This window comes from Camelus dromedarius, chromosome 28, assembly GCF_036321535.1.
Source record: "Camelus dromedarius isolate mCamDro1 chromosome 28, mCamDro1.pat, whole genome shotgun sequence".
Classification (NCBI taxonomy): domain Eukaryota; kingdom Metazoa; phylum Chordata; class Mammalia; order Artiodactyla; family Camelidae; genus Camelus; species Camelus dromedarius.
The window spans coordinates 24615477-24640836 of NC_087463.1; the positions used below are offsets into that span (position 1 = coordinate 24615477).

At 53.1% G+C, this 25360-nt stretch overlaps 1 protein-coding gene and 1 long non-coding RNA gene across 4 annotated transcripts; one reads left to right on the top strand and one right to left on the bottom strand.

Annotated features, from left to right (window-relative positions):
• The first annotated feature begins 6772 nt into the window (after positions 1–6772).
• On the top strand, positions 6773–23575 carry CNDP2 (carnosine dipeptidase 2). 3 transcript variants are annotated; one of them, XM_031441742.2, is made up of 12 exons: positions 6773–6856; positions 9532–9621; positions 10703–10846; positions 13462–13624; positions 15731–15819; positions 17485–17685; positions 18729–18813; positions 19138–19298; positions 21081–21245; positions 22095–22236; positions 22490–22637; positions 22975–23575. In XM_031441742.2, the coding sequence occupies exons 2-12, from the start codon at positions 9562–9564 to the stop codon at positions 23042–23044; spliced, it is 1428 nt and encodes a 475-aa protein (XP_031297602.1). In that variant the 5' UTR covers positions 6773–6856; positions 9532–9561; the 3' UTR covers positions 23045–23575. The 3 variants fall into 3 exon arrangements, with proteins under 3 accessions (XP_031297602.1, XP_064336510.1, XP_064336509.1); XM_064480440.1 differs by lacking the exon at positions 6773–6856 and adding an exon at positions 9119–9137; XM_064480439.1 differs by lacking the exon at positions 6773–6856 and having other exon boundaries at positions 9243–9621.
• LOC135319536 (uncharacterized) lies at positions 22504–25250 on the bottom strand. Its single transcript, XR_010378212.1, has 2 exons — positions 24673–25250; positions 22504–24585 (listed from the first exon to the last, which is right to left on the bottom strand). It is a non-coding gene; the product is annotated as an uncharacterized LOC135319536 (long non-coding RNA).
• Between the last annotated feature and the right edge of the window lie 110 nt (positions 25251–25360).

Genomic DNA, 25360 nt, shown 5'->3' on the forward strand with positions numbered 1-25360 from the left:
TGCAGCTGCAAGCCAGGGAACTCTGAGGAACACCCGGGAAGGCCGGGAGCCACCAGAAGATGGAAGAGGCAGGGAGGCGTCCTCCCCCAGAGCCTCCAAAGGGTTCGCGTCCCTGCGATGCCTTGATTTCAGACTTTCAGCCTCCAGAGCCGTAAGACAATGCATTCTGTTGTTCACCAGCCGCCCAGTTTGTGGGAATTTGTTGCAGGAGCCCCAGAACCTAATATTTATTTATTATAAATAGATTACTTTGAGAAACAGTCTCGGGGTGGCTGAGTATACGTGCAGTCACGGGGGAGGGAAAACCTCCCGCTGTTGATGCTGGAAGTTACGTGGCCTTTGTTTCACGATTAGAGATGAGACCCAGAGGCCGCTGGGCCCAGGAGGGCTCATGTACTGAATTAGCTGGACCAACTGGAAGCGACCCTGAGCCCAGCACCGTTCTGATGGCTCGCGGCTGGAGGGAGGCACACATCTGAGCGTGCGCAGACGTTGTCACCTAACTGCACCGTGCTCTGGATGGTGGGTTATTTTGTTTTTCCCAAAGAAGACACTGAAATTTTTCAATCTGTGTTTGCAGACTTTGTGCAGTAAACACAGAGAATTGTTTAACGGGGTTCGCCTCCCCCTGGCCAGTCTCTTCCTCCAGCCTTGGACAGATCGTGATGGCTCAAAACACACAGAACTCTTGACATTTTCTGGAACATTCAACTGTTTCAGTTCCTTTTGCTCATCCGGGGATTTTAAAGCTGTTTATAGTCTGACACAGGATAGGTTTTGCTGTTTTGTTTTTGTTTTCCTTTCACTTAAAAGACAAGCTGGGAAAATAGCCTCAAACCGCCAACAAAGTATAAACGAATCATGAATTTTTTAAAATCCCCAAGTATATGCTTTGTTTCTTAAATAAGAAAGTGAAAGGTTGGTGGAGAGCCAGTCAATCAAAGGAAGAAGAAGAAGGGGAAGAAGAAGGGGAAGGGGAAACCTTCATCACCTCAGTGCGCTGGCTCAGAAATAGGTGAAGACGGAATAAATCGCGGGCCACAAAACAGCGTGTGCTTAGAGAATTGTTCTGGCAGAAATCTGCTGTGCGTCCTTGGTAAGTGGGTATAATTTCCGGTGAGCAAACATGCTTCTCTTGTGTTTTATATCCTTTGCATTAAATCTGAAGTCAGCTGCAGCAGGCGTCGTATGCTGTTAACTAAACTCGGCATGTGGATCCTTTTTAAATGCTCAGTGCAAGATGGGGAGCGGGGGTGCAGGCTTAAACATCAACAAGTTTTTTCTTGGTTAATTAGTGAGTATAATCCTTAAGTATTTGGATATTTTGAAACATAATTGAGAAATGAATACTGGTATTATTGCAGCCAAGAGAGAGAATATCAACCCAGAAGACTCATCGCCAACTCACAGGTGAGTCCTGACAATTTGTCACCTTATAAAAGATGACAAATCCCAATTAACAGTATTAGTGGCCAAGCTCCAAAATCAGTTTGAAATTCTCACGACAGTGTGGAAATTTGCACACATTTTTAGAGGAGAGTAGACACAAAAGATTAAAATCTAAAGATATCATTCAAGGACACCTGATAATGTAAAACCAGTTGGAAGCTCTGTGAAAAGCGGTCACTTGCCCCACTGGTAGCAGGTCATCTCAAAATCTGTAAAAGAATTGAAGAGGGGGCTTTCTTCCCCTTCTGTCCAAGGACCGTGTATATGGCAGAAATTCTGGGTTATGTTAAGATTTTGTTGGGGGAGGGTGGAGGAGGGTTGTCCTTTTTGCCTTGGTTGCAATTTCTCAAGGCATTTGATTGCCAGTGGACATTTATAACTGTCAAAAGTAGAATTTTATACATTTATTCAGAGGCCCACCCTCAGGCGCTGAGTGAGACTAAGTCTTGAGCCTTCTGGGAGCCTGTAGGTATAATTTCCTGGATGTATAACTTCACGGCCAACGCAACAAGATGGTGGGCGGGGTGGGGGAGGGTATTTGAACTTTCCTTCCAAGTCACTACACCCGTAAGACACACCTGTTGGAGGGGATTCTCCAAGGAGAGGGAGGAAAGAACAAAAGGAGGAATAGTTTTGTCCATCCATCCATCTGTCCACTCCTTCTCCAAGTGCTCAGAGAACATCGAGTGTGTGCCAGGCACCAGGCTACTTCAGGACTTGTGACCCAAATTCAGCGTCCTCAGTTACCGCTTTGTGTCAGTAGGACACAACTGTGACCTTCAGAACACTCTTCCCGAAAGATCTTTGTGGCAATCGGGAACATCAACAAAAACGTATTTCTGAAAAGTGAAACATTAAAAAAAGAAAATTCAGCACTAAACTGACAACAAGGCTCCTATTCAGACACCCGGCAGCCAAACTCTATCTCCAGTGAAAAACACGTGGCCAAGAACACCTGCAGTAAAACGGAGCGACCGCCCGGGGTGCCCAGGTGCGACGGCTCAGGACAGAAAGCCAGCACTGCGGAGCCCAGATGTTAACTGTGGCACGTGGGTGTCTGTTCCAGGTCCACGGTGCTTTTACTGACCTTTGTGAACAGCTCACAAATATCAGTGGAAACAGCAAAGCCATGTCTTGAAGCTCTTTCAGGCTCTTTGAGCTTGAAAATCTTCGGCATAGTCAGGGTAGATTTCACTGAATTAGAGCGAATTGCAGGGGTTTTATGAATTCACCAAATTGACGTTTTTGAATACACTCGGAGTTAAGGTGTTGTGTAACTGTTCCAGGCCAGAAGGCAGGAGATGCCGATGCAGAAGGTGAAGACCAGACCCGCTGCAGCTGCTGCTGGTGTGGGTTTTTGTTGGTGGTGGTGTTGATTTGGGGGGTGGGGGTGGGTGGGGAGGCACCATCATCGGAATAATCGGAGTTTTCTTTGCAGTGGTGATTTAAAAGCCCTCGTTTCCATCTCTTAACTGCCCACTCACATTTCTCTGCCCAGGTTGGCACCTCCGGATTCTTGGATGCAAGGCCACCCCGGAAACTGTTAAGTCAAGAAGTCTGTACTGAATAAAAGCAGTTCTGTTTCTTCAACTGCAGGGACAGAGTCCCGACCTGACCCCAGATGGAACGGGAACTTCTGTTGCTTCCGACAGAATCACCAGCGAGCCAGAGCAAACTCCCGCCTGCTGAAACCTTCCCGGTCTGTGTCCTGCCCCCAGTCCAGCATGGTCATGTGCAGAGTGCCACTCCCAGCTGTGATGTCACCTCCTCAGCCAGGTCGGGCTGCACCAGATGGGCACCCGACCCAGAGGCAGCCATCAGCTGCTGGCTGCTGGCCTGGAGAGAAGCCGGCAGGCCTTCTGCCCAGTAGGGGAATTGATTCCTGATGGTGACCTGCTAAACCAATCACATGCTCTCTTTTGAGAAATATTCACTTGGACAAAGAAAACGAATTCTCTGTGTCTGAGATGTGGGCTCCCCAGGTGGCCACTGGGTCATCAGCGCGGACGCTGGCCGTGTGTGGCACCCAGCTCTCCGTGGGTGGCTCTCTCTAGAAGCCCCTTCCATCTTAGCACCTGCATACTTCTCTCTTCCTGGGAGCTAAAGGCCGAAACTGGGGGCTCAGAAGACACACTGGGCATGGTCCTTACCTTGGACATGTGTACTAGGGAGAAGCTGGGTGGGGGGACTCAGACAGAACAAAGGAAGGTTGGACTCAGTAAAGAAGCTACCCTACCTTCCCAACCAATGTTCAATCTTACTTTTGAAGTATCTTCCTGGGTTGAGAATAAAACACAAAGATATTTGTAAAGTAAAAAACCTACAGCTCAACAAGAGTGCCAGACTGCCCTGCGTGTCGGAGCCTTTGCTCTGGAGAGAGAGATTCTGGGCAGAGACCTAATCCCCAGCTCGTAGGGAGGACAGAGGACACCGTGGCTCCTGGATGCGCCATGCAGGGACACACACCGGAGGGGCCACGGCAGGTGAGTGGAGCCCGCGGTCCCTTCGTCAAAGCTGTTCCTTCTACTCTGTCTGGACTTCACACCTCCCTGGGGTGGAGACAGTGAGACCACAACTGAAATACGAGGGGAACTAAACAGTTTCCTCTCAGCCTTTGAGTCTCCAAGGGTGGCCTGGTCCCCATCTTAAGAATGGGGGATGGTGTCTGACAGACGCCCTGCAGGGGCCCCACAGAGACCATTCATGGGGGGATGGAATTCAGCAGCCGCTGGAGGCTGAGGCATGTGAAGCACATGGACGCTCCTAGGCCATCCTACTTGGCATCCTTCTCTGCATCTAGGTACTGGAGAACAACCAGACTTTCCACAGTGGCCTCTGCCCAGGGAAGATCTCAGTTTTCCAAGGTAATGGGTGCTCCCATGGTCTGTGTGCGTAGTTAAACTCGGTTAAACGGAACTGATTAGGAGTCTGGAGACTAAGTTCTGTGACTCGTGCTGGGATCTGAAAGTCGTAATTGGAAGCATGATCTAACGTTTTATTAATGGATCTGTAATCAGTAGTAACTTTCATGTTGCTAATAGTCCCTAAGTTCTCAGAATAAGTCACACCACTTCTCTTTCTGAAGCACCCAACCTCTGGTCACCCGACCACATACTTCTTTGTTTTCTCTCATAGTATCCCTGTTCCCCCAAAAGTCCAGCAGGGAAGAGGAGAAACCTGTTTACTCAGCTCCTTAAACTATGATCTGATTGGTCCCTATGGAGCGACCTTGAGAAGCATCCTGGACCCAAAAAGGAATGGACTGCAGCGCCACCTGCTGGAGATTCCCAGCTGTGCACCTTAGGTTTAAATACTACCTCAGTTTCTTAATTGCCAGGTAAGGCAGGGGTCTCAGACTGAAATACTGGGGGCGCAAGAAGACTTTTAAAGGAAGGTTCAAAAAGTTTTAAGGGCACCAACTTCCAGTTGCCCAGATTCCACGTGAACTCGCTCCTGGAGCAGATAAACCTGGGAACAGGCCAGCAGTGGAGCTGCTTGCTGTCCCTCCTGCCTTTCTGCTCTCCTACAAGACACTCAGTGCTACATAGACTGAGTGTTTGTGTTCCCCCAAAATTCATGTGTTGAGACCTAACCCCAAGGTGATGGTACCTGGCGGTATCTGGGCCTTTGGGAGGTCATAAGGTCATGAGGGAAGAGCCTCATGAGTGGGATTGGTCTCTTATCAAAGAGACCCCAGAGAGCTTTCTGCCCTGTGAGGTTACATGGAGAAGACAGCTATGAACGAGGAAGTCTCTCTCACCAGACGCTGAATCTGCCGACACCTTGATCGTGGACTTCCAGCCTCCAGAACTGGGAGAAGTAAATTTCTGTGATTTATAAAGTATCCAGTCTGTGGTATTTTGTTACAACAGCCTGAACAGACCCAGATGCTCAATGCCAGGCTTTGCTTTAAGTGCTGTACGCTTATTAACTCTTCAAAAAGCCAAAATGTTCCAAAGGGACAGTTTGAAATACCGCAGTATGCTATTAGAGACCACCACCTTACTCGAGGCCACCTGTGTCTGTTGCATATTTTGCTTTATTTCAAGGGGTAGGAGGTACAAAGTTCCACCTTCTGACAATTAATATATTTCCAAGTAACAGTTCTATGTCAAGAGTAAATTTTCTTAACTTTTATTCAGATTTGCAGAAGAAACATTTTCAGTAACTTTCGTCAAATGATTATTAGGTACTGTAAATGCATATTCACTTTTTACTTGGACCCAAGCTTCCTCTTTTCTCTTATTTATTACCAGCACATACCCATAAAATTTTAGTAAACCTGTATGTGTTATGGATTCTACTCGCACTTTTTTCGCTGTTTTTCACCAAATCCTGTCTCATTACAGCGATAACCTCATTTATAGATACCTGAACTATTTTTTTTAAAGCCTAATAGACATGAGTAAAGGATAGCCTTCCAATATATTACTCTAAATAGCTAAAAATTCTTTACCAAAGTGTATATGTAGGTGGTTTTTATCAATCATGTACTAATACTTGTAATGAGAATTTAACCCAGAAGAAAATAATTAACATTTAGAACTTTATGGTTACAGGAAAGTACACTAATTTAAAATTTTACACATATTTTGTTGCAGAGAAGCATGTTGGACCATCAATAAAAGACTATCAAGTATAAACATGTTACAATTTGACAAAATCCTACGAGGGATACAGATGAAAATAGGTTTTCGAAGGAAAAACAAACCATGTAAAAATTTAGGTAATTTTATTTTAAAATATTTACGGGAGTTGAGAAACTACATCCCTTGCAACTATTAAACCTGTTATTAAAACAACCAAGAATGCGAGAGGTCTAAGAGTTTTGCCAAATTTTGGGGGGAACACAAAAACGGAGGGTAAGAAGTAGCCGCTAATAAGTAAATGGTGGCCTACTTTCTTCATATATTCCTAGGATTATTGGACTTAAATACTAAAATATTTCCTTAGTAACATGCTGCTGAAGGCTTTGCGAACGAAGTGCCAAAGCTAAAACGGAAACGTGCGCTCCTCAGGGGCCCGCGGGGATGGGGACTCTCGGCGGGAGGTCGGAGGCCCCCCCCCCCCACGCTCCAAGCCTGAGGGTTCGGAGAGGGTGTAGGCGTCCCCACTTCGGGCCATCTTTTGGACCTCGCGCGGGCGGAACACGGAGGGGAGGTACCCAACCCGCTCGCGCACCAGAACCGCGGCCTCCCTAGTCCGCGCCCCGCCCAGTGGAGGGGCGGGGGGACGCTGTCTTCAGCAAGGCCTGGGATTGGTGGGCGGTTCGGCGGCGGGGGCGGGGCGACGCCGGCTGTCCAGACGCGTTCGGGGATTGGTGGACGGGGCGGCGGCGGCGCGGCGGGACCGCGTGGGGGCGTGGCCGGGACTTGAGGTGCGGGACCGGCTCGGCGGCCGCGGGCGGGTGAGTGGCCTTTCCTTGCGGGCCGGGCGGGAAGCCCTTGGGGGCGGAGGGAGCGGGGCCGAGGCCGGAAGCGTGCGGCCCGAGCCGCCTCCGGGCGGGGCAGGGGAGGCCGGGCGGTGCGCGGCGGGCCGGGGACGCAGGCCCGGGGAGGGCCGCGGGTGGACAGCCTGACGGGAGGAGAGGGTGTCCGGGTCAGGTGCGGCCCCGCGGGGGTCCGGAGAGACGGGGGCGCGCACGCAGCGGCCTGTCGCGCTCTTCGCGGCGAGGCCCGTGGGAAACGAAGCCAGTGTCTCGCCCGCAGAGCCCTTCGGCGCGGGCCTGAGGTGGTGCAGCCGGACGGCCCGCGCCCGGGGTCAGGGGTCGGGGTCTCCCTCCCGCCCTCAGTTAAGGCGGGAGGTCGCAGCCCTCCGCTCTGGGCGGGCGGCGGTTTCCTCATCCGTCAACTCGGGGGTGCTTGGTCCCTGGGGCCCCGGGCCTCGCAGCAGCGCCCCGACCCGCCCGCACCGGCAGCCCTGGGTCCTGTGCTGACGCAGTGACCTGGGGGAGGTTTTGTTCAGGCCTCTGTCGTCCTAGACGTTTGCAGGCAGGAGTGGCGAGAAGTTGTAGGACTGTGTCCCTGGGATTCACGGTCTAGATTGGGCACATGAGAGCTTCCCACCCGTTTTAGTGGTTTTCACACACTTTTGAAGCCATGATTCGGCTGTTTACTCCATGTGTTCTGAATAAATGAGGGACAAGGAAGAGGGCACTGAGAACTGAAAGGATCACTTGTAGGCATTGCTGGATGGTTCCAGGTGCTGCCAGCGTCACGTCTTCCCCTCACACTAGTTTCACTGTGGAAGTTGTTGCTTACTCCCCTTGGAATGTAAGGATTCCAAGAGAGGAGTGAGGCTGGCGGTCATTGCCAGGTGGTAATACTTGCTTTTGTTCACGGCAACTCAGGGCGTTTACCCTAATGAATGGGGCTTTCCAGGGCATATAAAAGTGGCCCCATTTAATGGCTTTGGTACTGGCGGTGGTGACACAGGAGTGGCCCAGAACTGTGAGTGGCAGGGAGAAAATGGATGTGTCGTAAGCTCTCCGGCAGGGTCAGCAGTTCAGAGGAGGAATTTTTTCCCCCAGCCCTGATGAGCTGGCATGCAGAGCTGAACAGTCTGGTCTGTGTACTCGCCTTTGGTAAAAAGTGCAACTTAGACATATCTTTGACTTTAGTTGGAAGTCAAAAGTCAAATTAAATTTGGCTGCAAAGAACATAATGTTAATGAGACTATATCACAGAGAGCTTGGGATTTGTCGTATGTAATGACCAGAGACTCATGAAGAGTACCAGGTGTAGCACATGCTCCTGCTGAATAGAGTTTTATGGAAGTACGTAGCATTCCAGTTTACGTGTTTGGTGATAGGTGCATGAAAATGTGACTTACGTGCAGTGCCTCCTCAGCATTCAGGGGCTCGGACTTTCAGGTAAGAGCTGCAGCTGAGACAGTCTGCGTTGGCTAGGAGGCGTGTAAATATTTGTGCTCTGTTGTGGGCGCTGGAGGAGGCGGCAGGAGGCACTGAGGACTGAGTAGTTTGATTTCCCGTCCTTAGTGAAGTGACACGGCGCTGCCTCCGTCAGCTGAACGGCTGCCATGCCTCCGTCACAGTGGGTAAAGTCACTCATCTGTTTAGAGATCACTGTAGCATCCTGTACTGAGAAAAAGTGCTGGTTAACTCCAGGATGTCGGTCCACAGGTGTTCCTTACCTGCTGTCCCAGTCGGGAACTTGGTAGATGTAGTGGGACCTCGGGGCTCTGCAGCTGCAGTTTGAACCACGTCCTGTCCCCACGGTGTGGCATGTGCTCCCTGTCGCCGAGCTCTGCAGTCACTGCAGAAGTCTCAGTCCTGACAGGCTGGGCTGTCAGTTGGACGAAGTGGGGAGAACCACACTTGAAAGGCCCAGTTCCAGAATTATCTTTGCTTCCTATTGATTTCAGTTTTCGGAGGTGGTGAGTCGGATGGTTTCTTTTCCCCTGTGTTCGTAAGGTGCAGCAGGATGTGCTGGGTCTCATGGGTGTTAGAAAGTGCGCCTGGGATGCTGGGGTTCCCTTGTCTTCCTCAGGCCCTAGTGGCATTTCACATGTTGTCTTGGTGATTTCTGGACCTCGGCTGTCATGGTCCTGCATGGGCCTAAAACTGAATAGATGCTCCCCTCGTTGGCTGCGTTGTCCGTCTGTGGCGCAGAGACAGGATGTGGTGTTTTTCACTGGGAGCCTTGGAGGGGTTTTTCCCCCGTGTAACAGTAAGTGGGAAGTTCTCTGTGCTCTTTAAGAAAGTAAAATTACATTTAAAAAATACTTTAAATGCCAGTGTGTCGGTGCTACTGGGAAGTGCCTGCTCTTAATTTACACCAGAGTGTCTTCAGCTCAGACCCGTCTTTCAGTTACCTGCTGTTTTGACACACAATCCTGTGCACATTTTCCTTCTCAGAAGAGAATGGAGATCAGCCTGAGCCTCCCCCCACTTCCTAGAACTGTCGTTTCTGCTGAGGTCGCTTCCTGGAGTCCTCGTGATGACCGTGTTGCAGTGCTGGTCGTGGGTGGAGTGGTTTATGATCCTGAATGAGTGCCTCCGGGCCTGCTGATCACTTGGGCCCCGTCTCTAGGCAGGACTAACAGGCTGTTCTTCCTTCCAAGAATCTCCAAGGTCTGCGGTCTGGTTGAAAGATGTCGGCGCTCACTGCCGTGTTTAAGTATGTGGATGAGAATCAGGACCGCTACATTAAGGTAAGGAAACATTTACTCTGTTCATTTTGGTCCCATGGGACTCAGAGGAACTTTCAAGAAGCTTATGTGAATTACGCTGTTCTCAAGTAGTAACAGTATCGTCTTGAAGGAGAAAGACAAGCACCAGAATGATCTCCCTCACATGTGGAACCTGAAAAAGTTGAACTCGCAGAAGCAGAGAGTGGGGCGGCGGTTGTCTGGGGCTGGGGAAGCAGGGAGGTGTCAGCCAAAGGGTGCAACTTTCATCAGTTACAAGATGAGTAAGTTCTGGGGATGCGGGGTACCTCATGATGAGTGTGGTAACAGTACTGTATTTGTGCTTTGAGATTGCTAAGAGTGTATCTTAAGTGTTCTCACCACCAAAAAAAAAAAACTAAACTAAAAAAATTGTCTAAAATTCTTTTGCTCTCCCTGCTCTTTACAGCGTAAGTTACTCTTGGCTTTTGACAGACAGTCTTTAATACATGTTTCTAGAAATAAGAGTGCTAATTCAAGATTTTTGTTTATTCTTATGGTAGAGATAAAGAGCTATTTTACATTTAGCATGTTTTAAATGATTCAGTAATGTTATATATTTGTCTGTTTCTTGATGTTAACTTAAAGGATCCTGCTTTAAAATGATTTTTGGTAGACATATTTCAGACAAAATCTTCCATGTTCTCATCCTAAAAATTATATTCTAGAGAACCTGGCCATTGCCATGATGACAGATAAGCTGATTTGGACTGTGAAAGTGTTGGGTATTTTCTGTAGCTTTCAGTTGTCATTTTGTTAGATTCAGATACAAATGTTCGTATGGAACTTTGTGCATCTTGCATTCACATCATGCTTAATGGTTAATGGTTTTTCTGACGTGCTGTGAAGTTCCCAGCACAGGGTCTGTACAAACAGTTCTTTTAAATCGATTTAAAACAAAAAGCAAACGTGATGAATCTCTTCTGCGTCTCGTCAGTGTGTTCCAAATGGAGTGGCTGCAGGGAACAAGTCAGCTTTGTGGGCCAGATAAAGGCTCAACTGTGAGTACCTTCCTTCCTCGGGGACCACCTGTTCAGAAGCCCTTTTGCTGATTGTCCACACACAGAAGCTTGCGGACTGGGTGGCCATCCAGAGCGTGTCCGCCTGGCCCGAGAAGAGGGGGGAGGTCCGGAGGATGATGGACATGGCCGCCGCCGACCTCAGGCAGCTGGGCGGCTCCGTGGAGCTGGTGGACATCGGGAACCAGAAGGTAGGGGCCACGACCTGCCCGCAGGATCCTGCTGTGGGGTGGATGGGACCGTCTTTGCTTCAGACAACCTGCTGGTCTTTAGAACAAACTAGAAGGGCCTGATTTGGGTGCTAAACTGAGAGATTTCTTGAGTTGGATTGGTTAGGGATTTTGTGATATTCCTCATTTTTCTCCAGGAGGGGGAACTGTTGAGGTTATTCGAGAACTAGTGAACGTGATGGCCGTTGTTAGACACTGCTTCCCAGAAATCAGCTGCTTTCAGACCAGGAAGTCACATTCTGCCCGTTAGATATAAAACTAATGAAGACTTGACTCACCCCGCTGTGTCTCTGGTGGCCCAGCTAGTAGAAAGCTTTTTCTTTTCCCAGAAAAGAGCTACTGTATGTGTGGGGCTCAGGGCTCGGCTGCATTTCAGTGCAGGAATCCGACAGATTCTAACTGGAAGGAACAGTCTCACTTTGTGGTACATTATTCCAGTATTTTCGTTTCAGATGATTTCAGTCTCTTGTTAATTACATGTTTGTGCCATGTATTTTCAAAGTCGTTAACACTTTTACCTTTCAGGGTGTGACTGGGCTTGGCTTATCTTGGTTCTCTTATCTGATGATCTCTGGGTCAGTTGAAATCAGAGTCCTGGGGTTTTAGGTGTGGACGTTCAGCCCTCTCTGCTCTTTTCATAGATGGAAGGGCCCAGAGGCCCAGGTGAGCTGCATCTTCCAGGGAACCAATAATAGGTCTGACTCCTAGTCCAGTGTTGTTTGTGTGAGATTTCTTCTGACCACAAATTTAATAGTTAGCTTAAGATTGCTTAAGATCCATTATAGCTTCCAGGCACTTTTCCCCACTTATGAGAGGATGAACCAAGTTTCTTTGTTATTTTCTGTTAGGAGCACACTTGACTTGCTTCTGCTCCCTTTTTTCCTAATATGTTATTTAAAAAATAAAGTGTAGGTGGCAAATAATTTTGAAGTGTTGTTTCGTTAAAATAGATGGATCTGTTCTCTTTAACATAGCCGTTAAATGAAGTTCTTAAGAAAGGCCCCTCCACGAAAGACTAAAATGACTACCACACTATTTGAATTATGTAACACCTGTTTTTACCAAGGAGTTGGCCACTTTCATCACTGTTAGAGAAGTTTTGTCTTGGTCTTCTCTTCCCATCGGTTTGGGTTCATTTGGCACAGGAGGCCCTCTTTCAGGAGTGATGGTGACTTATGGCAGGTGTGCAGGTGGAGGAGTTGGTGTCATCACAGGTACACTCAGAGCTGGGGGATCTGCAGGCTCGTGGAGGAGAGAGGATGTTGGGAGTTGTGGTGGGCAAGGCTCGGGGGCTGGTGCTGACGTGGAAAGGCTGATTTGGGGCTCTTGGGGCCTCCTCACCAGTGCCAGAGTAGGAGCTGTCAGGTCAGGCTGGCCCACAGCCCATCCGCTACCCTGGGCAGTTGGTGTGGAAGGCCTGGCCCGAGGGCCTAAGCTCCAGATGGAGGGGCTCAGAAAGTGGGACAGTCATGGCTCCTGAGCCAGAAAGTGACGGAATGGCCCCCGGGTGCTGGTACAGGGTCAGGGGCTGGGGTCGTGCGGCACCGTGGGCAGAGGGAGCAGTGGGGGCTCCTTGTAACGGAGTCGTGCCCAGGCAGGTGCTCTGGGAGGGGACAGCCTGTCACCTCTGTAAGTGTTTTGCCGTGTTCCTCCTCTGGACCTGGTTCTGTGATGTCTGGAGTAGTTGGGGAAACCCAGACAGATTTGCAATTTCCAGCATGAATTTCAGTTCAAATTTACCTGTGGACCCAAACAGCTTCTTAGAAAATGCTGAAGTATTTCAGAGGAGCCACCGGAGTAGATATTTATGTAGAGAAAACCTGGAATTTAGAAATCATTTTCCTCTGAGGCAAGCTAAGGGCTGTCTGTGACTAGAGAGCCACATCCCGTGTGAGCAGGGTGGGTTTGGTTTCAGGAATGATTCTCCGCGCTTTGGCTACTGGTTGTGCTCACGAGGGCAAGCTCAGCCCCAAGTGAGGGCAGCCGCCTTGGGGTGGGGTGGGGTGGGTTGGCGTGGAGCCAAGGGCTGCCCTTGGGCAGCTGTGGGCTCAGCAGGAGTTACTTAAGTTGGTATTTATGAGTAGAGTGTACTGGAAAGACAGATTTCTCCAGGAGTGCGGCTACCGCTGCTTGGTTAGTGTGGCTTCCTGTGAATTTTAGTCCATCATGTCCTGGTCCACGGCCCTTTCTGTGCATAATTGTAAATTTGAGTGCAGAATTTCAAAACATGTCTTCCGCTTTAAGATCACGGTGGTTTTTACCCATTATTTTAGAAAATGATGAACTAAGTTGCAGCCTAGACTCAGCTTTTATAATGTGTTTTGTTATAGAAAAGTTTTTTTTTTAATCAGCCTTTAAAAATTTACCAAACTGCCTACAGTTGGTAAACATAATTCAATCTCTGAGCTCTGGATTGTGGGAAAGTATATCCTTGTTAATCAGTGACTGAGTTGAACAAGATGATCTTGAACTCTACAATAGAGGGGACTGATGACAGGTAAGAAGGCTTGGGGAGTGTTAATGACATCTGCTGTGAACACCACACCCTTTCAGCAGAGGCTGTCCTCTCCCCCCAGCTCCCCGATGGCTCAGAGATACCGCTTCCTCCCATTTTACTGGGCAAACTGGGCTCCGACCCTCAGAAGAAAACGGTGTGTATATATGGACACCTGGATGTGCAGCCGGCAGCCCTGGAGGATGGCTGGGACAGCGAGCCCTTCACCTTGGTGGAACGAGATGGTAGGGACACTGCCTGGAGGAATGTGCGGGCTTGTGGGGTCTCCTTTAGGAAGTGCACCCACAGTCTCCTGGTTGTTACCTTTCCAGAGCTAGGTGTTCTTCCATAATCTAGAACTTGGGTTCTGGAGGCGTCACGCATGCACACCTGTCGTTGAAACCTCAGAAAGCCTCCTCTCCTTGTGGAACCGGGTCTCGTGGCCTCGGGTCTGCTGGGCTTCCCTCTGCGGCTGACACTTTCTCCAGAGGCCCGTTCTGAACTGAGGCCGTGCAGCCCTCAAACACCTGTCGTCTGAGTCTGGCCCGATTCGCGGCTGTTTCCCTGGTGCATTTGAGCAGCTCCCCTTAGGGCTCTAGGGAAGTGGGGAAGTGTTCTCCCGTCCCTGGCGAGGGTAACCTCAGCAGAACCATCCAGGACCTCCCCCTGGGCTCTGCTGGCGCCTCGCCCTCCTCACCATGTCCCCGCTTTCTCCTCGCTGCCCCCCTGGAGGGGAGGCTCCTCCTGCCTTCCTTCCCGAACGTTCACATTTCTGTATTGACCCAACCTTGGGCCAGGTGGAGAAGCCCCTCGGTGTGTACCGGCCCCTTGGGCTGAGTCCAGACTGTCTTGGTATGGCCTTCCTAACGGGACACGTCGACCTTCTGTCGGAGCCTCCCCTGGCTCAGCGTCCGTTGGGTCGTGACTTAGAGCCACATCTCTGAGGAGGTTGAGCCCACACCGTGGTCCCCACGTGCACCTGCTCACTTGTCCTCAAGGACCTGGGCTCCGCTTGCCACTGTCAGGAGCAGAGTTCTGTGTCCCCTCACTGTCTTCCCCACTCCTGCCCGGGAGCCCAGAGGTCATCCTCGTCCTGCCCCGCTCTCCCTGCTTTGAGGGCCCTCCCTGGCCTACTGAGGTTGGGTCCTGCGCCGCCTCCCCTGCCCCATGGTGACCTCCACGTGCCATCTCTGCTTGGCAGCTCTCAGGATACTTGGGGTTCCTGCCAACCCCGTCTTCTCTCCCCTCACTGCTCCTCTTCCACCTGGGCCACCTTCTGCGCCAGCCCTGGTCACCCCCCGCATCCTCTGGAAGGCCTCCCACTCATCCCCCCTCCCCGGCCCCCGGACAGACACACTGACAGACACGCTGGATAGACTCAGGAATGGATGACCCTGGAAAGACTCCTCGTATCCCAGATAAGCTGCCTGGGGAACACCCGCGGGCATGGGGTGCCCGAGGGCAGGAGTACCCCATGGTCACTTGGTTGGTGTTTGTCACAGGGACAGGGACGCCTCTTGGGAAAGCTCTTTATAGCTTTTGTGAAAAGTAGGCTTAGTTTATAACAAGAAATCCCCAAAGCAGTGATGGCTTTCAGCCTCATTCCACTTTGGGGTGGGTCATGTTGAAACTGCCAAACATTAAAAACAGGCTAAGAATGAGGAAGTCAGAGGACTGGCCAGGACAGACCAAGGCGGGAGAGGGGCTGCCTTGAGCACAGGTCGCCCGGGGTTCTGTCCTTCCTCTGCCGTGCCCCCCTCAGGCATGTGCTGCATCCTGGCTGGGAGAGGGTCCAGGCTGTTCTCCCCATGCGGCCGATACCCGGCCCCAACACCCATCTTTTACAGAGGCCCAGAGACGCTGTGCAGCGGGCAGTGACCCGTTGCCCTGGGGAGAAGCAGCATATCAGTTGTGTTCTGTATCAGGTTAGGCGTCAGGTTGTAGCAGAGGTGAGGCCAGGTCTCCTTGGATGGTGACACATCATGGTTGCCACATACCTGCTGCCTGTGCTTGTGAAACAGATTTTAACAGAGTAGCCTGGGGCAGTGATCCTCTGGAGCTCGTGCCCTGAGGCAGTGGGCCCCTGACCTCTGGTGACCACTTGTCCTCTAGGAGCGGGAGGGAACGTGGCAGCACCACCATGGCTGGATCCAGCGAATTCTCTGGTAGATCCTAACCATGGTGTTGGATGGAGACTCCATGCTCCAGGTGGGATGAAAGAGGGCTTCTGATGTGAAGAAGTCTTAGGACTGCTGCGTGCAGTCGTGCGGGATGTCATCACATGCTCACCAGACAGTCTCCTCTGTGTTCACTGAGTTGTCGCTTGACGAATTTGCTGATTGCTGTTCTAGGCAAACTGTATGGGAGAGGAGCAACAGATGACAAGGGGCCAGTGGCCGGCTGGATGAACGCCCTGGAGGCCTTTCAGAAAACGGGACAGGTACGCTACCCACACACACCTAACGGCCCGATTCACCTGTCCCATGGGTGATAGCTGTTCCCAGCACAGCCTGCGAAGATCAGAGGTCCCTGGGCTGGAGACAGCCAGCTTCCCCCAAAACCGCATCAGCACAGCTAGGTCACGTTGCAGATTGTAGGTTGTTTTCCTACAAAAAAGTAAAGATGAAGCTGTTTTACAGTTGCTCAAAGGTCAGCCTGTTGGTGACTTAGCAGGGACCCAGCCAGCAGGGGGAGTGAGAGTTCTGGTCTTTGGCTGCGCCTTAGGGGTGCGCCCTTGTTGGCGGGTGCGTGACCTGGGCTCTGCAATAGTGGGAAAACCCCTTACTTTATCTGTGGGGTTTTTATCCTCCTAAAAATAAAATTTATTTTTAAAAATATATTTCCCTGGGGGTGGGAGTATAGCTCAGCATTAGAGTGTGTGCTTAGCATGTGCGATGTCCTGGGTTCAATCCCCAGTACGTCCATTAAAAAGTGTACACATATTAATCCATATTATAATATAGTAATATATCATTATTATATTTTGTAATCAATGTGTTTATTAGTACATATTGATACATAAATATTTCCTTAACTGAAACGTCAACTCCTTGTTGAAAGTTTGTAAAATGCAGAAAAGTAGAGGAAAAAAAGGAGTGCCTAGAATCCCAACCCCCAGAAACTTAATATTTCGTTCCTTACTGATTTTTTCAACTCTTTTCAGCCTAATTGTGATTATAATGTGTAGATAGTTTCTGCATCTTGCTTCTGTCTTGTGTTGTGGTAAGAATAGTAAGACAGGTGTTTTTGTTAGGACCTGGAGAGGCAGATTGGAAGAGGGTCCAGGCTCGCTGGGCCAGCATGGGAAGGTGTCCCTCCTGGCGGGCACCAGGGGCTGTGGGCAGCCGGGGGCACGGGTGGCTGTGTGCAGGTGGCGCCGCCCAGCGCCCCCGCTGACACCTGTCCCACAGGAGAGGAGGAGGGGGCCCCGCGTGTGCTGAGCAATGTTGTCTGGGGGCAGCTCTGGACTCAGACTCTGCAGACGGATCCACATGGGTCTGGCCTTCCATAGCCGTCACCATGCTCAGGTGCAGCTTCTTGTCCCCACCTGTGCAAGGGGGCCAGCTGGTCCCCGCCCAGCATGGGGAGACCTGGAAAACCAGGTGGATGGCGGCATCTGAGGTCATTGTCACCTCTCTAGGAAAAGGGCCTCCGATGTGCAGGGTTCGGGTTGTCAGGCAGGAGCACCTTCTGAGTAGGGAGCTTGCTCATGCGTGTGCTTGTGGTGGCCACAGTGGTGCACGTGAAGGCCCTGGTGTTCTCTGTGTCGTGGCCTTTATTTTAGAGAGAGCAGCTCAGATTTGCCGGAGATGCTTGATTCTTGCTGGGTGAGCACGGAGACCCGTGAGTGGGAAATGGGGTCAGGCCGTGAGTTCCTGGAAGGAGTCCTGAGGGTGGCCACAGCTGCAGCCACGCTTGTCCCCTGGCGGCCCAGCGCCTAGGGACTGAGGGGCACTGCAGGCCACACACAGCCTCCGGGGGGTTGGTCTGGTGGAGGTTGGGTGTTTGAAATTTGTGCTTTCAGAACATTTGTGGCTTCCTGTCTGTTCCTAAGAAGTAAAGTGCAGGAGCTCCGATTACTGATCTGCTCCCGCTCCCTTCCCAGGAAGTTCCCGTCAACGTCCGTTTCTGCCTGGAAGGCATGGAGGAGTCTGGCTCCGAAGGCCTGGACGCGCTGATCTTCGCCCAGAAGGACACGTTCTTCCACGACGTGGACTACGTCTGCATCTCCGACAACTACTGGCTGGGCAAGAGCAAGCCCTGCATCACCTACGGGCTCCGGGGCATCTGCTACTTCTTCATTGAGGTGCGTGCAGGGCGGTGCGCGTCCCGGGCCATGCAGGGTCCTGGGGCATGCAGGGCGGTATGTGTCCCGGGGAAGTGCAGGGCTGCGCAGGGCGGCGCACGTCCCGGGGTCCCTTCCTCTTCTGCGCTCGCAGGAGGAGGTACTGGAAAGTGACCCTGGCACCCAGTCGTGAAGCACAGCCTGCCCAGCCCCAGATCAGAGGGACAAACCATCGCGCTGTCCAGGCTGGACAGGGTCGAAGGTCAGGTTTGTAGGCCGGGAGCTGGGGCCTCGGGCAGTGAGGACAGATTATATGTGCGCGTCTGTTCGAGGCCAAGATATATACAGAGTCATTCAGGAGTCCTTGCTTTTAGGAGTTAGAATGTTCATGTCCTTAAGCTCTTAAGCTCTCATCCCTCGACTACCATCTAGAGGGAACCAGGATGTGCCCTGGACTCGGGATCTGAGGAGGGCAGAGCAGGAAGGCCGCCAGGCACACCCGCCTCTCCCTGGCCCGGCAGCCGGGCCTCAGTCTTTTCGCCTGAGGGCAGGGGCCCACCGCACAGGATGACTGATGGTTTGCTTAGGCCATGTGGGAAAGCGTCTCACAGCTGACATGTGCCAGGAGGACCATAGTTGCTACAGCCCGCTTGCCTCCCCGCCGGCCGCCGTGGGAGGGCAGCAGCCCGCTGGCGGAGGGAGCGCTCTGCTGTGGTTTCACAGGGCGGGAGCCCATGGGGCGGGTCTGACCAGTCTGCTGCCTGTCATGGTAGGTGCGACCCTTGTGGCAGGTGGTACAGGGTCTTTGTGAAAACTGCTGGGAGGCCTCCGAGCGCCCACGCTTTCACCCGCGGGCCTCGGTGCCCCTCCACCCGTGGTTGGCGTTCCCGGGAGTTCTGTCATTGCCGCCACAGCTGTGTGACTTGGGAAGCGCCTTGCTTTGCTTGTTGAGGGAGCAGCTTTTCATTCTGAATGTTGTCTATTGTGTTTGCTCACTGGCCTGTCACGTGACAGGGATAAGCTCCCATGAGCAGCCGAGCAGGGTGGCCTTTGTGTCTGTGCAGGTGGAATGTAGCGACAGGGACCTGCACTCCGGCGTGTATGGCGGCTCCGTGCACGAGGCCATGACCGACCTCATCACGCTGATGGGTGAGCGCGGGTCCCGTCCCCATGTGGACTGCGGAGGAAGGTTGGAGCAGGGTTCCACTCGGAGAGTCTCTGTCCCTCTGTCCCCCCAGCTCACATTGTTCCCTGTAAAAGACCCACGTGCTTCATTTCTGCTTCCCTCTTCATCCCTGGAGCACCAGACCCAGGACCCTGGGTCGTTCTGGGAATGGAATGGTGTGGTGAGCGCGGGTGCGTGGCAGTGCCCGGTGGTCGAGCATGCCCGGCTCTCACACACGGCATCTGTGTGAGCACGGCTCGCTCTGGACCGCCTGCTGCCATGTGCTCATCCTGCCTGTTCCCCTGCAGGCTCCCTGGTGGACAGGAAGGGGAAGATCCTCATCCCCGGCATCAATGAGGCAGTGGCCCCTGTGACAGAGGAGGAGCTGCAGCTCTACGACCAGATCGACTTTGACCTGGAGGAGTATGCCCGGGACGTGGGGGCAGAGACCCTGCTGCACGACTGCAAGGTGTGCCCGCTGCCCTGTGCCCCGCCCGGCTGGCTGTGTGCCCTGTCCTGGGACCCAGCGGGAGGAGCCTGAGAGCTGGGGAGCTGCGGGTGGACCCTGGGTTGGAGAGCAGTCAGTTAGAGTGGACGCCCTGGGGAACACCATGTTCCCGGATGGGAGCTGGGAGCCCTTCAGCGTGTCAGATGTGGCCCGTTGACAGCTGGGGAGCTGGCAGGTGTGCGTAGAGGCAGGCGCTTTTTCCTGGCTTGCCTGGGCCAGGTAATCCCCTCACTGCTGGGCCCAGAGATGATGTCAACTGTTCCTGATGGGGCAGGTGCTCAGGTGGAAACTGTTTGCACAGAACGATTACTTACCTGTTAAGAGAAAATTGTGTTGTGACTTTTCTCTTAATTAGTGTAGTTCCTGGTTTTTAAGATCCGGATATAAGTTCACAAGCTGGCAATTTAGCCAGCTTTAATTGGACTCCGGTGACAGTCCCTGGGGGTACAAGGGGGTGAGTTTCATCTCTGCAGGTGGCAAATAGGCAGAGAAGCATTATAGGATGTATGGAGGCCACTGTGGGTGGTCCAGGGCCTGGGATGGGGAGGCCTCGTCAGACGGGAGCCCCGTCTGCCATGGGGGCTGCAGGACACAGTCGGGGCTGAGCAGTGGAGCAGGGCCAGCTGTCCCTGTTTGTGGGGCGGGCTGGCTGGGCAGGGCCTGGGGTTAAGACTGAAAATGCCGGACGTGAAGCTTTCCGTGATCTGCAGAGGAGCTTGTCTGCCGTCCTGGAAGATGGCTGTGACCAGTTTTGAGTAGAGGGATGAGCTGATCAGACCTCACTTGTGAACAGATTACAGATGGGGGTGTGGCTGGATTGGAACCGAGGCATTGAGGTTGGGGACCAGTTAGGCCGCTGTAGGGGAGAGCGCCTTGAGCTGGTGGTGTGGGAGTTGAGGAAGTGGGGGAGGGGGGCTCCTCAGGCTCAGGACACATCGCAGAGTGGACGGGACCAAGTGGAGTCAGGAGTTCACGGTGGGCAGTGGTCGGCTGGGTACTGATGCTGTGGGCCAGGAGAGACGAGTCCCGGGCAGTGGGGAAAGGTGGGCTCCGGACAGACTGGATCTCCTCCTGCTTCCTGCTGCCTTCACAGAAGGTGCCTGGTTTTGGGTGTATATTCTTTCCCAATGTCACTGGGCTCTTTGGTTCACAGACAAGTCCAGAGAAGCGGCTGAGTCACTGAGGAACCCCAGGGTCCCCATGAGGTTTCTCTGCTCTGGCCAGCCGTTCAGGCGGCCACGTGTCCTATCACGTCCTGGGCTGCTGCTGGAATGTGTAGGGCACGAAATTTCAGTTGTTTGGGGTAGACACTTGGAAGACCGAAGGCTGCTTGGTGCCAGTCCCCTCAGCAGACCATGGTCACCGGCCCAGGACACAGTGGATGGCCCTGGCTTCCCTCTCTCAGGAACTCCCCCCATATTCTATGTCCTTTAAGCCCAGGACCTAGGGAGGGGTTCACAGATGGCCTGTGTCACACCCCCATCTTCCTCCTGGTGCCCCAGCTCTGCAGCAGCTCAGTGTCTGGGACCATGCCTTCCCCCTTGATTCTGCAGAGCTGGCCAGCACAGCCCCTTCGATGGCGTGTCATAGCAGCTACCGGAGTGTCTTTGGGGCTGGCTCATCTCATCCGCCCGCCCTGCCGGGGTCGGTACCGCCTTCCTGTGGGTGTGCAGCCCCAGGCCGGCTGATCTCCTCTGTGAGCAGACAATGTTGTCCCCAACCCGCTTTGTCATTTTTCTGCAGAAAGAAATCCTGATGCACCGATGGCGGTACCCGTCCCTGTCCCTCCACGGGATCGAAGGTGCCTTCTCTGGGTCGGGGGCCAAGACTGTGATTCCTCGGAAAGTGGTCGGCAAGTTCTCCATCAGGCTGGTTCCTAACATGACTCCGGAAGTGGTCAGCGAGCAGGCATGTGGGCACTGGGGCGTCGGGTGGGGTGCTGTGCACCGGCAGAGACTTTCACCAGGGTTCCTAACGACAGGAAAGCACAAACCTAACCTTCCACACTCCATCCTTTGGCTCTAGGCAACTCAGCAGTTACTAAAATAGGTAGTTCAGAAGCTGATCAAAGATAACAGCCATATGAAAAAGCGTCGTGTGTAAGTGACCTTTGTCACTGCTGAGGTGTGCTAAAATCTGACTTCTGTCCTCATGCTAAGGCTTCAGGGCAAATGCTGACTTTGGGCTGAATATGTTATGGTGAAAGTCATGGGCCTCTGGGCCGTGGTGAGCAACAGAGGGAAAAGTTCAGAGGGCGCAGATTCCTCAGGGGACAGACTCCAGCAGCTGAAAGTCAGCCAAGCTTGTGGGGAACAGTCACCCGCCCTCATCTGGGGAGGTTCCGGGAGAGAGGGAGTCAAGATCTTGCCTGTTGGTGGAGGAAACCGAGCCCTGTGCTCCAAGCTGAGGACTGAGACTTTGCCATCATGAGGTGTCCCTGGGTCAGACCTGGCTCTGTTTTTGGTCTAGATGTAATCATTTTATAAAGCAACTCAAAGGACTTTTTTTTTTAACTTGATTTAAATATCATCATATGAGAACATCTATGTAAAGGGTGAATTTTTTGAAATTAAAACATAATGGATTTTGTTTTTTGACAAAAGTCCCTTTTACTGTTGTCACAGTTAAGCCAGACAGTGTTGAGCAGCAGCAAATGTGACCGTGGGAGACCTGTTTAGACCCGTTGTAGACCCACTGGAGACTCTGGGTGAGAGGCCCGGCTCATCAGACACCGTGACTCTTCTGTTTGTGGTTCAGGTTACGAGCTACTTGACTAAGAAGTTTGTGGAACTACACAGCCCCAACAAGTTCAAGGTGTACATGGGCCACGGAGGGAAGCCTTGGGTGTCCGACTTCAACCACCCCCATTACCTGGCCGGGAGAAGAGCCCTGAAAACAGGTCAGGTGTTCTCCTCGGGGACGTCCCCGGGACCCCAGCATGTGTGGTAGGCCCTGCCGGACCGTGTGCGCACATGGCTGTGTTAGCTGTGTCTCTGCAGGCTGGGCTGGGCCACCACCCACCTTGAGAGCAAGGCTGCTGTCCCCAGACCTCACACGGGGCCTGGACTCAGGGTCACTGGGCAATAGGGTTGAGGCAGATCCCTAGCCTCACAGCCCAAAGCTCACTGTTTCTTTCATTCCACTCTCCCCAGTTTTCGGTGTTGAGCCAGACTTGACCAGGGAAGGCGGCAGTATTCCTGTGACTTTGACATTCCAGGAGGCCACGGGCAAGAACGTCATGCTGTTGCCCGTGGGGTCAGCTGACGACGGAGCCCACTCCCAGAATGAAAAGCTCAACAGGTGAGGACAGAAAAGAGGGGCCATCTTGGGGTACGTGGGGTGGGCAGGGACGGGGGAGAGGACGGAGACCTGGGTGTCAGGACACACGTACGCAGACAGGCAGGAGCCATGGTCCAGGGCAGCCGCTTCACACCAAGTGCTGGGTGAGCCCCCGCGCGTTCTGGTAGGCCAGGACTGCTGCTGGTCCCTGGTGGGGCGTCAGGCTGGACCTGCAGTTGAGAACCAAGGCAAGCGGCACTTGGGGCCAGGACGGTGGGACATCAGTTCCAGAGAGAATGCAGCATGTGTGCCCGGGCCTCGGGACACCAGCCAACGTGGTGACTGTTCCTCCTGTCAGGCACAACTACATCGAAGGAACCAAGATGCTGGCCGCTTACCTGTACGAAGTGTCTCAGCTGAAGAACTGAGCCGCAGCCTCCGCCCTCCACCCTCGTTGTCTTCCGATGGCTCAGCAGAGTGGAAGCCTGTCCTCTCCTCCTCTTGTCCGGTTCTGCAGACTTCAGGATGTCTTGGTGGAGTGACCTGTACTGGGCAGTGACAGACGTTTAGTTCTGGGGCTTGGGAACGACCCCGGATGACAGCTGCGCTCTCACAGGTGGGCAGCACGACTTGGTCTCCGGAAGATGGGCGAGGCCTCCAAGCACACGTTCTTGTGTAGGAAGTGCCACTCGGGGTAAAGAGCCCCTGGTGCTTTCTGGTCCCACTTCTGCCCCGAGTCAGGGCTGTGCGCACGCGGAACATGCAGTCACAGCGCCTAAGGCCTGGACGGCCACCTGCTCTGTCCCTCGCTGTCTCGTGCGCGCTCTGTCGTCCTCTCCAGACTGTGAGCACTGCTGCTGTCCTTATCTCCTCCTGATCTCCGCCCCTCGAAACCTGAACCTGACTGGGAGGGTCATTTGGTCTCAATCTGTGTTGCTCAATAAAAAGGAAAAACAGCCTCTGGAGGAGTCGCTGCCTATCCGCCTGCCTCCGTGCCCCCTGCCCCCGGCGTCTCGGGAGGGCCGTGCTGCGCTGCGCCATGCCGGCTCGGGGCCGGGCGGGAGGGGCCAGGGCTCGGAAAACCAGCGTGGTCGCCTTTCCCCGTCTCACTCAGCCCGCCCTGTCCCCACTCACTGTGCTGCCAAATCACAGAAGAGCCAGTCAGGCTGGTTTGGACAAAACAGTCCTTTGGCCCCATTGATGGAAGAGACCGGAGTGAACTCCACCAACAGGAACCAGGCCCTTGTCTGTCACAAAGCCTATGTTTTGTCCACTTTGCTGACCATCTGGACTCCTAGGCTGGGGCTGGGATGGGGAACAGGAGTGTGTTTATTGGGCCCTGCCATGCCCGACACTTAATAGAACAGAACGGAAGTCGCGCTTTCAGTCCCCGTGACCTCTCACTCCCTCACTTCCCCAGGTCCCCCTCTGCCCCTGGTGTCACCTCCACAGCCCCTAGCCTCCTTGCTAACCACCCCTCCTGGTCCTCGGGAGGCTTACCCAGGAAGACAGTCTGATGTCAGTCACCCTGCACCCTCCAGGGACCGGGCCCTTGGGCCTGCCTGCGCAGGGTCTCTGCGCTTCACTTCCAGTTCACGTTGGGGGCTGAAGCTTTGCTCAGTGCTGGTGACACTCACCCCTCCAGCTGTTCCGCGGGAGAGCTGCCCTTCCCCAATTGCCCTGAACCGTGTCACTCAAGGTAGGAGGCTGACTCCTAGTAGGGATCCCTGCCCGGTCTTTTTTAGAAAAAGAACTGACCAGGCTGCATTCTTGACTTTGAAGAGAAGCGGCTGAGAGGAGCCCTGACTGGGAGGAACCTGACGGTAGATGTGTCAGGATCCTTGAGCCCCACGCGTTAGCGAGTGAGGCCGCTGTGACCCAGACGACATAGGCTTCAAGGTGGTGGCAGTTTCCCGTCTGCAGCTTTGCGTCCAGCCGTGAGCTCTGCTCCAGCTCCAGCAGCCCCAGCCTGTGGGGAAGAGGGCGGGGAGACAGGCCTCCTCACTTCCCAGCACAGCCCAGCGTTACCAGGTGGTGTTTTTTATTTGCATCTTACCCAGGGGGTCACTCGGCCACTCCTAACCGCACGAGAGGCAGGAAGCACACAAGGATGAAACTCCGTGACTGTGGGAGAGGAAAACCTGGCTTGTCGACCTTTATGCGCCTCTGGTGCCCCATGATTGTACTGTGACCTTTGTCCGAAGGAAAACAGAAAAATGGAATGTCTAGCATGAGATAGGAGGACCCAGGGACCCAGTTTGTCATTCACTCTTCAGAGAGAATTTTATCATCTGCTTCAGGCTCTGAGCCTTTAGGGAGCAGCTGAGTTGGGGTTGGGAGGGTGACCCTAGCCTGCCTGCCTTTTCCTTGCGCTATTTCTCATCAGAATGTGACGGTGGGCCATGTTGGGCTCATGGTGGAGCCCAGTCTGCTCCTTTCAGCCATATTCAGTAGAACCTGTTACCCCACATCATGAGAGAATGGCCCCTAAATGGACTGATAAGTGAAGACAACTGTCTGCAGAATTCCTTTGACCTGCATTTCCTGAAATGGCCTTGCAGGAGAGGCTGGTTCAATGCAAAACCTGAAAGAAACGGTTATTGAATAACAGCCAAAGTTCCTCAGAACAGCAGACAGTCCTGGCCAAGCCCACCCAGGAGGGAACGGTGTGGACTTGGACCCAGGTATCTGGTGGATCTTGTCCCGCACCGCTAGCCACTGGTGTGGGAGGAGCCAGGGACTAA

What these genes read in the sequence shown, in the direction of transcription:
- CNDP2 (XM_031441742.2), top strand. Translation starts at nt 9,562, where the DNA reads ATGTCGGCGCTCACTGCCGTGTTTAAGTATGTGGATGAGAATCAGGAC. An exon ending in ATCAGGACCGCTACATTAAG is followed by an intron (nt 9,622 to 10,702) that starts GTAAGGAAACAT and finishes GTCCACACACAG; the next exon opens with AAGCTTGCGGACTGGGTGGC. An exon ending in CGACCTCATCACGCTGATGG is followed by an intron (nt 18,814 to 19,137) that starts GTGAGCGCGGGT and finishes GTTCCCCTGCAG; the next exon opens with GCTCCCTGGTGGACAGGAAG.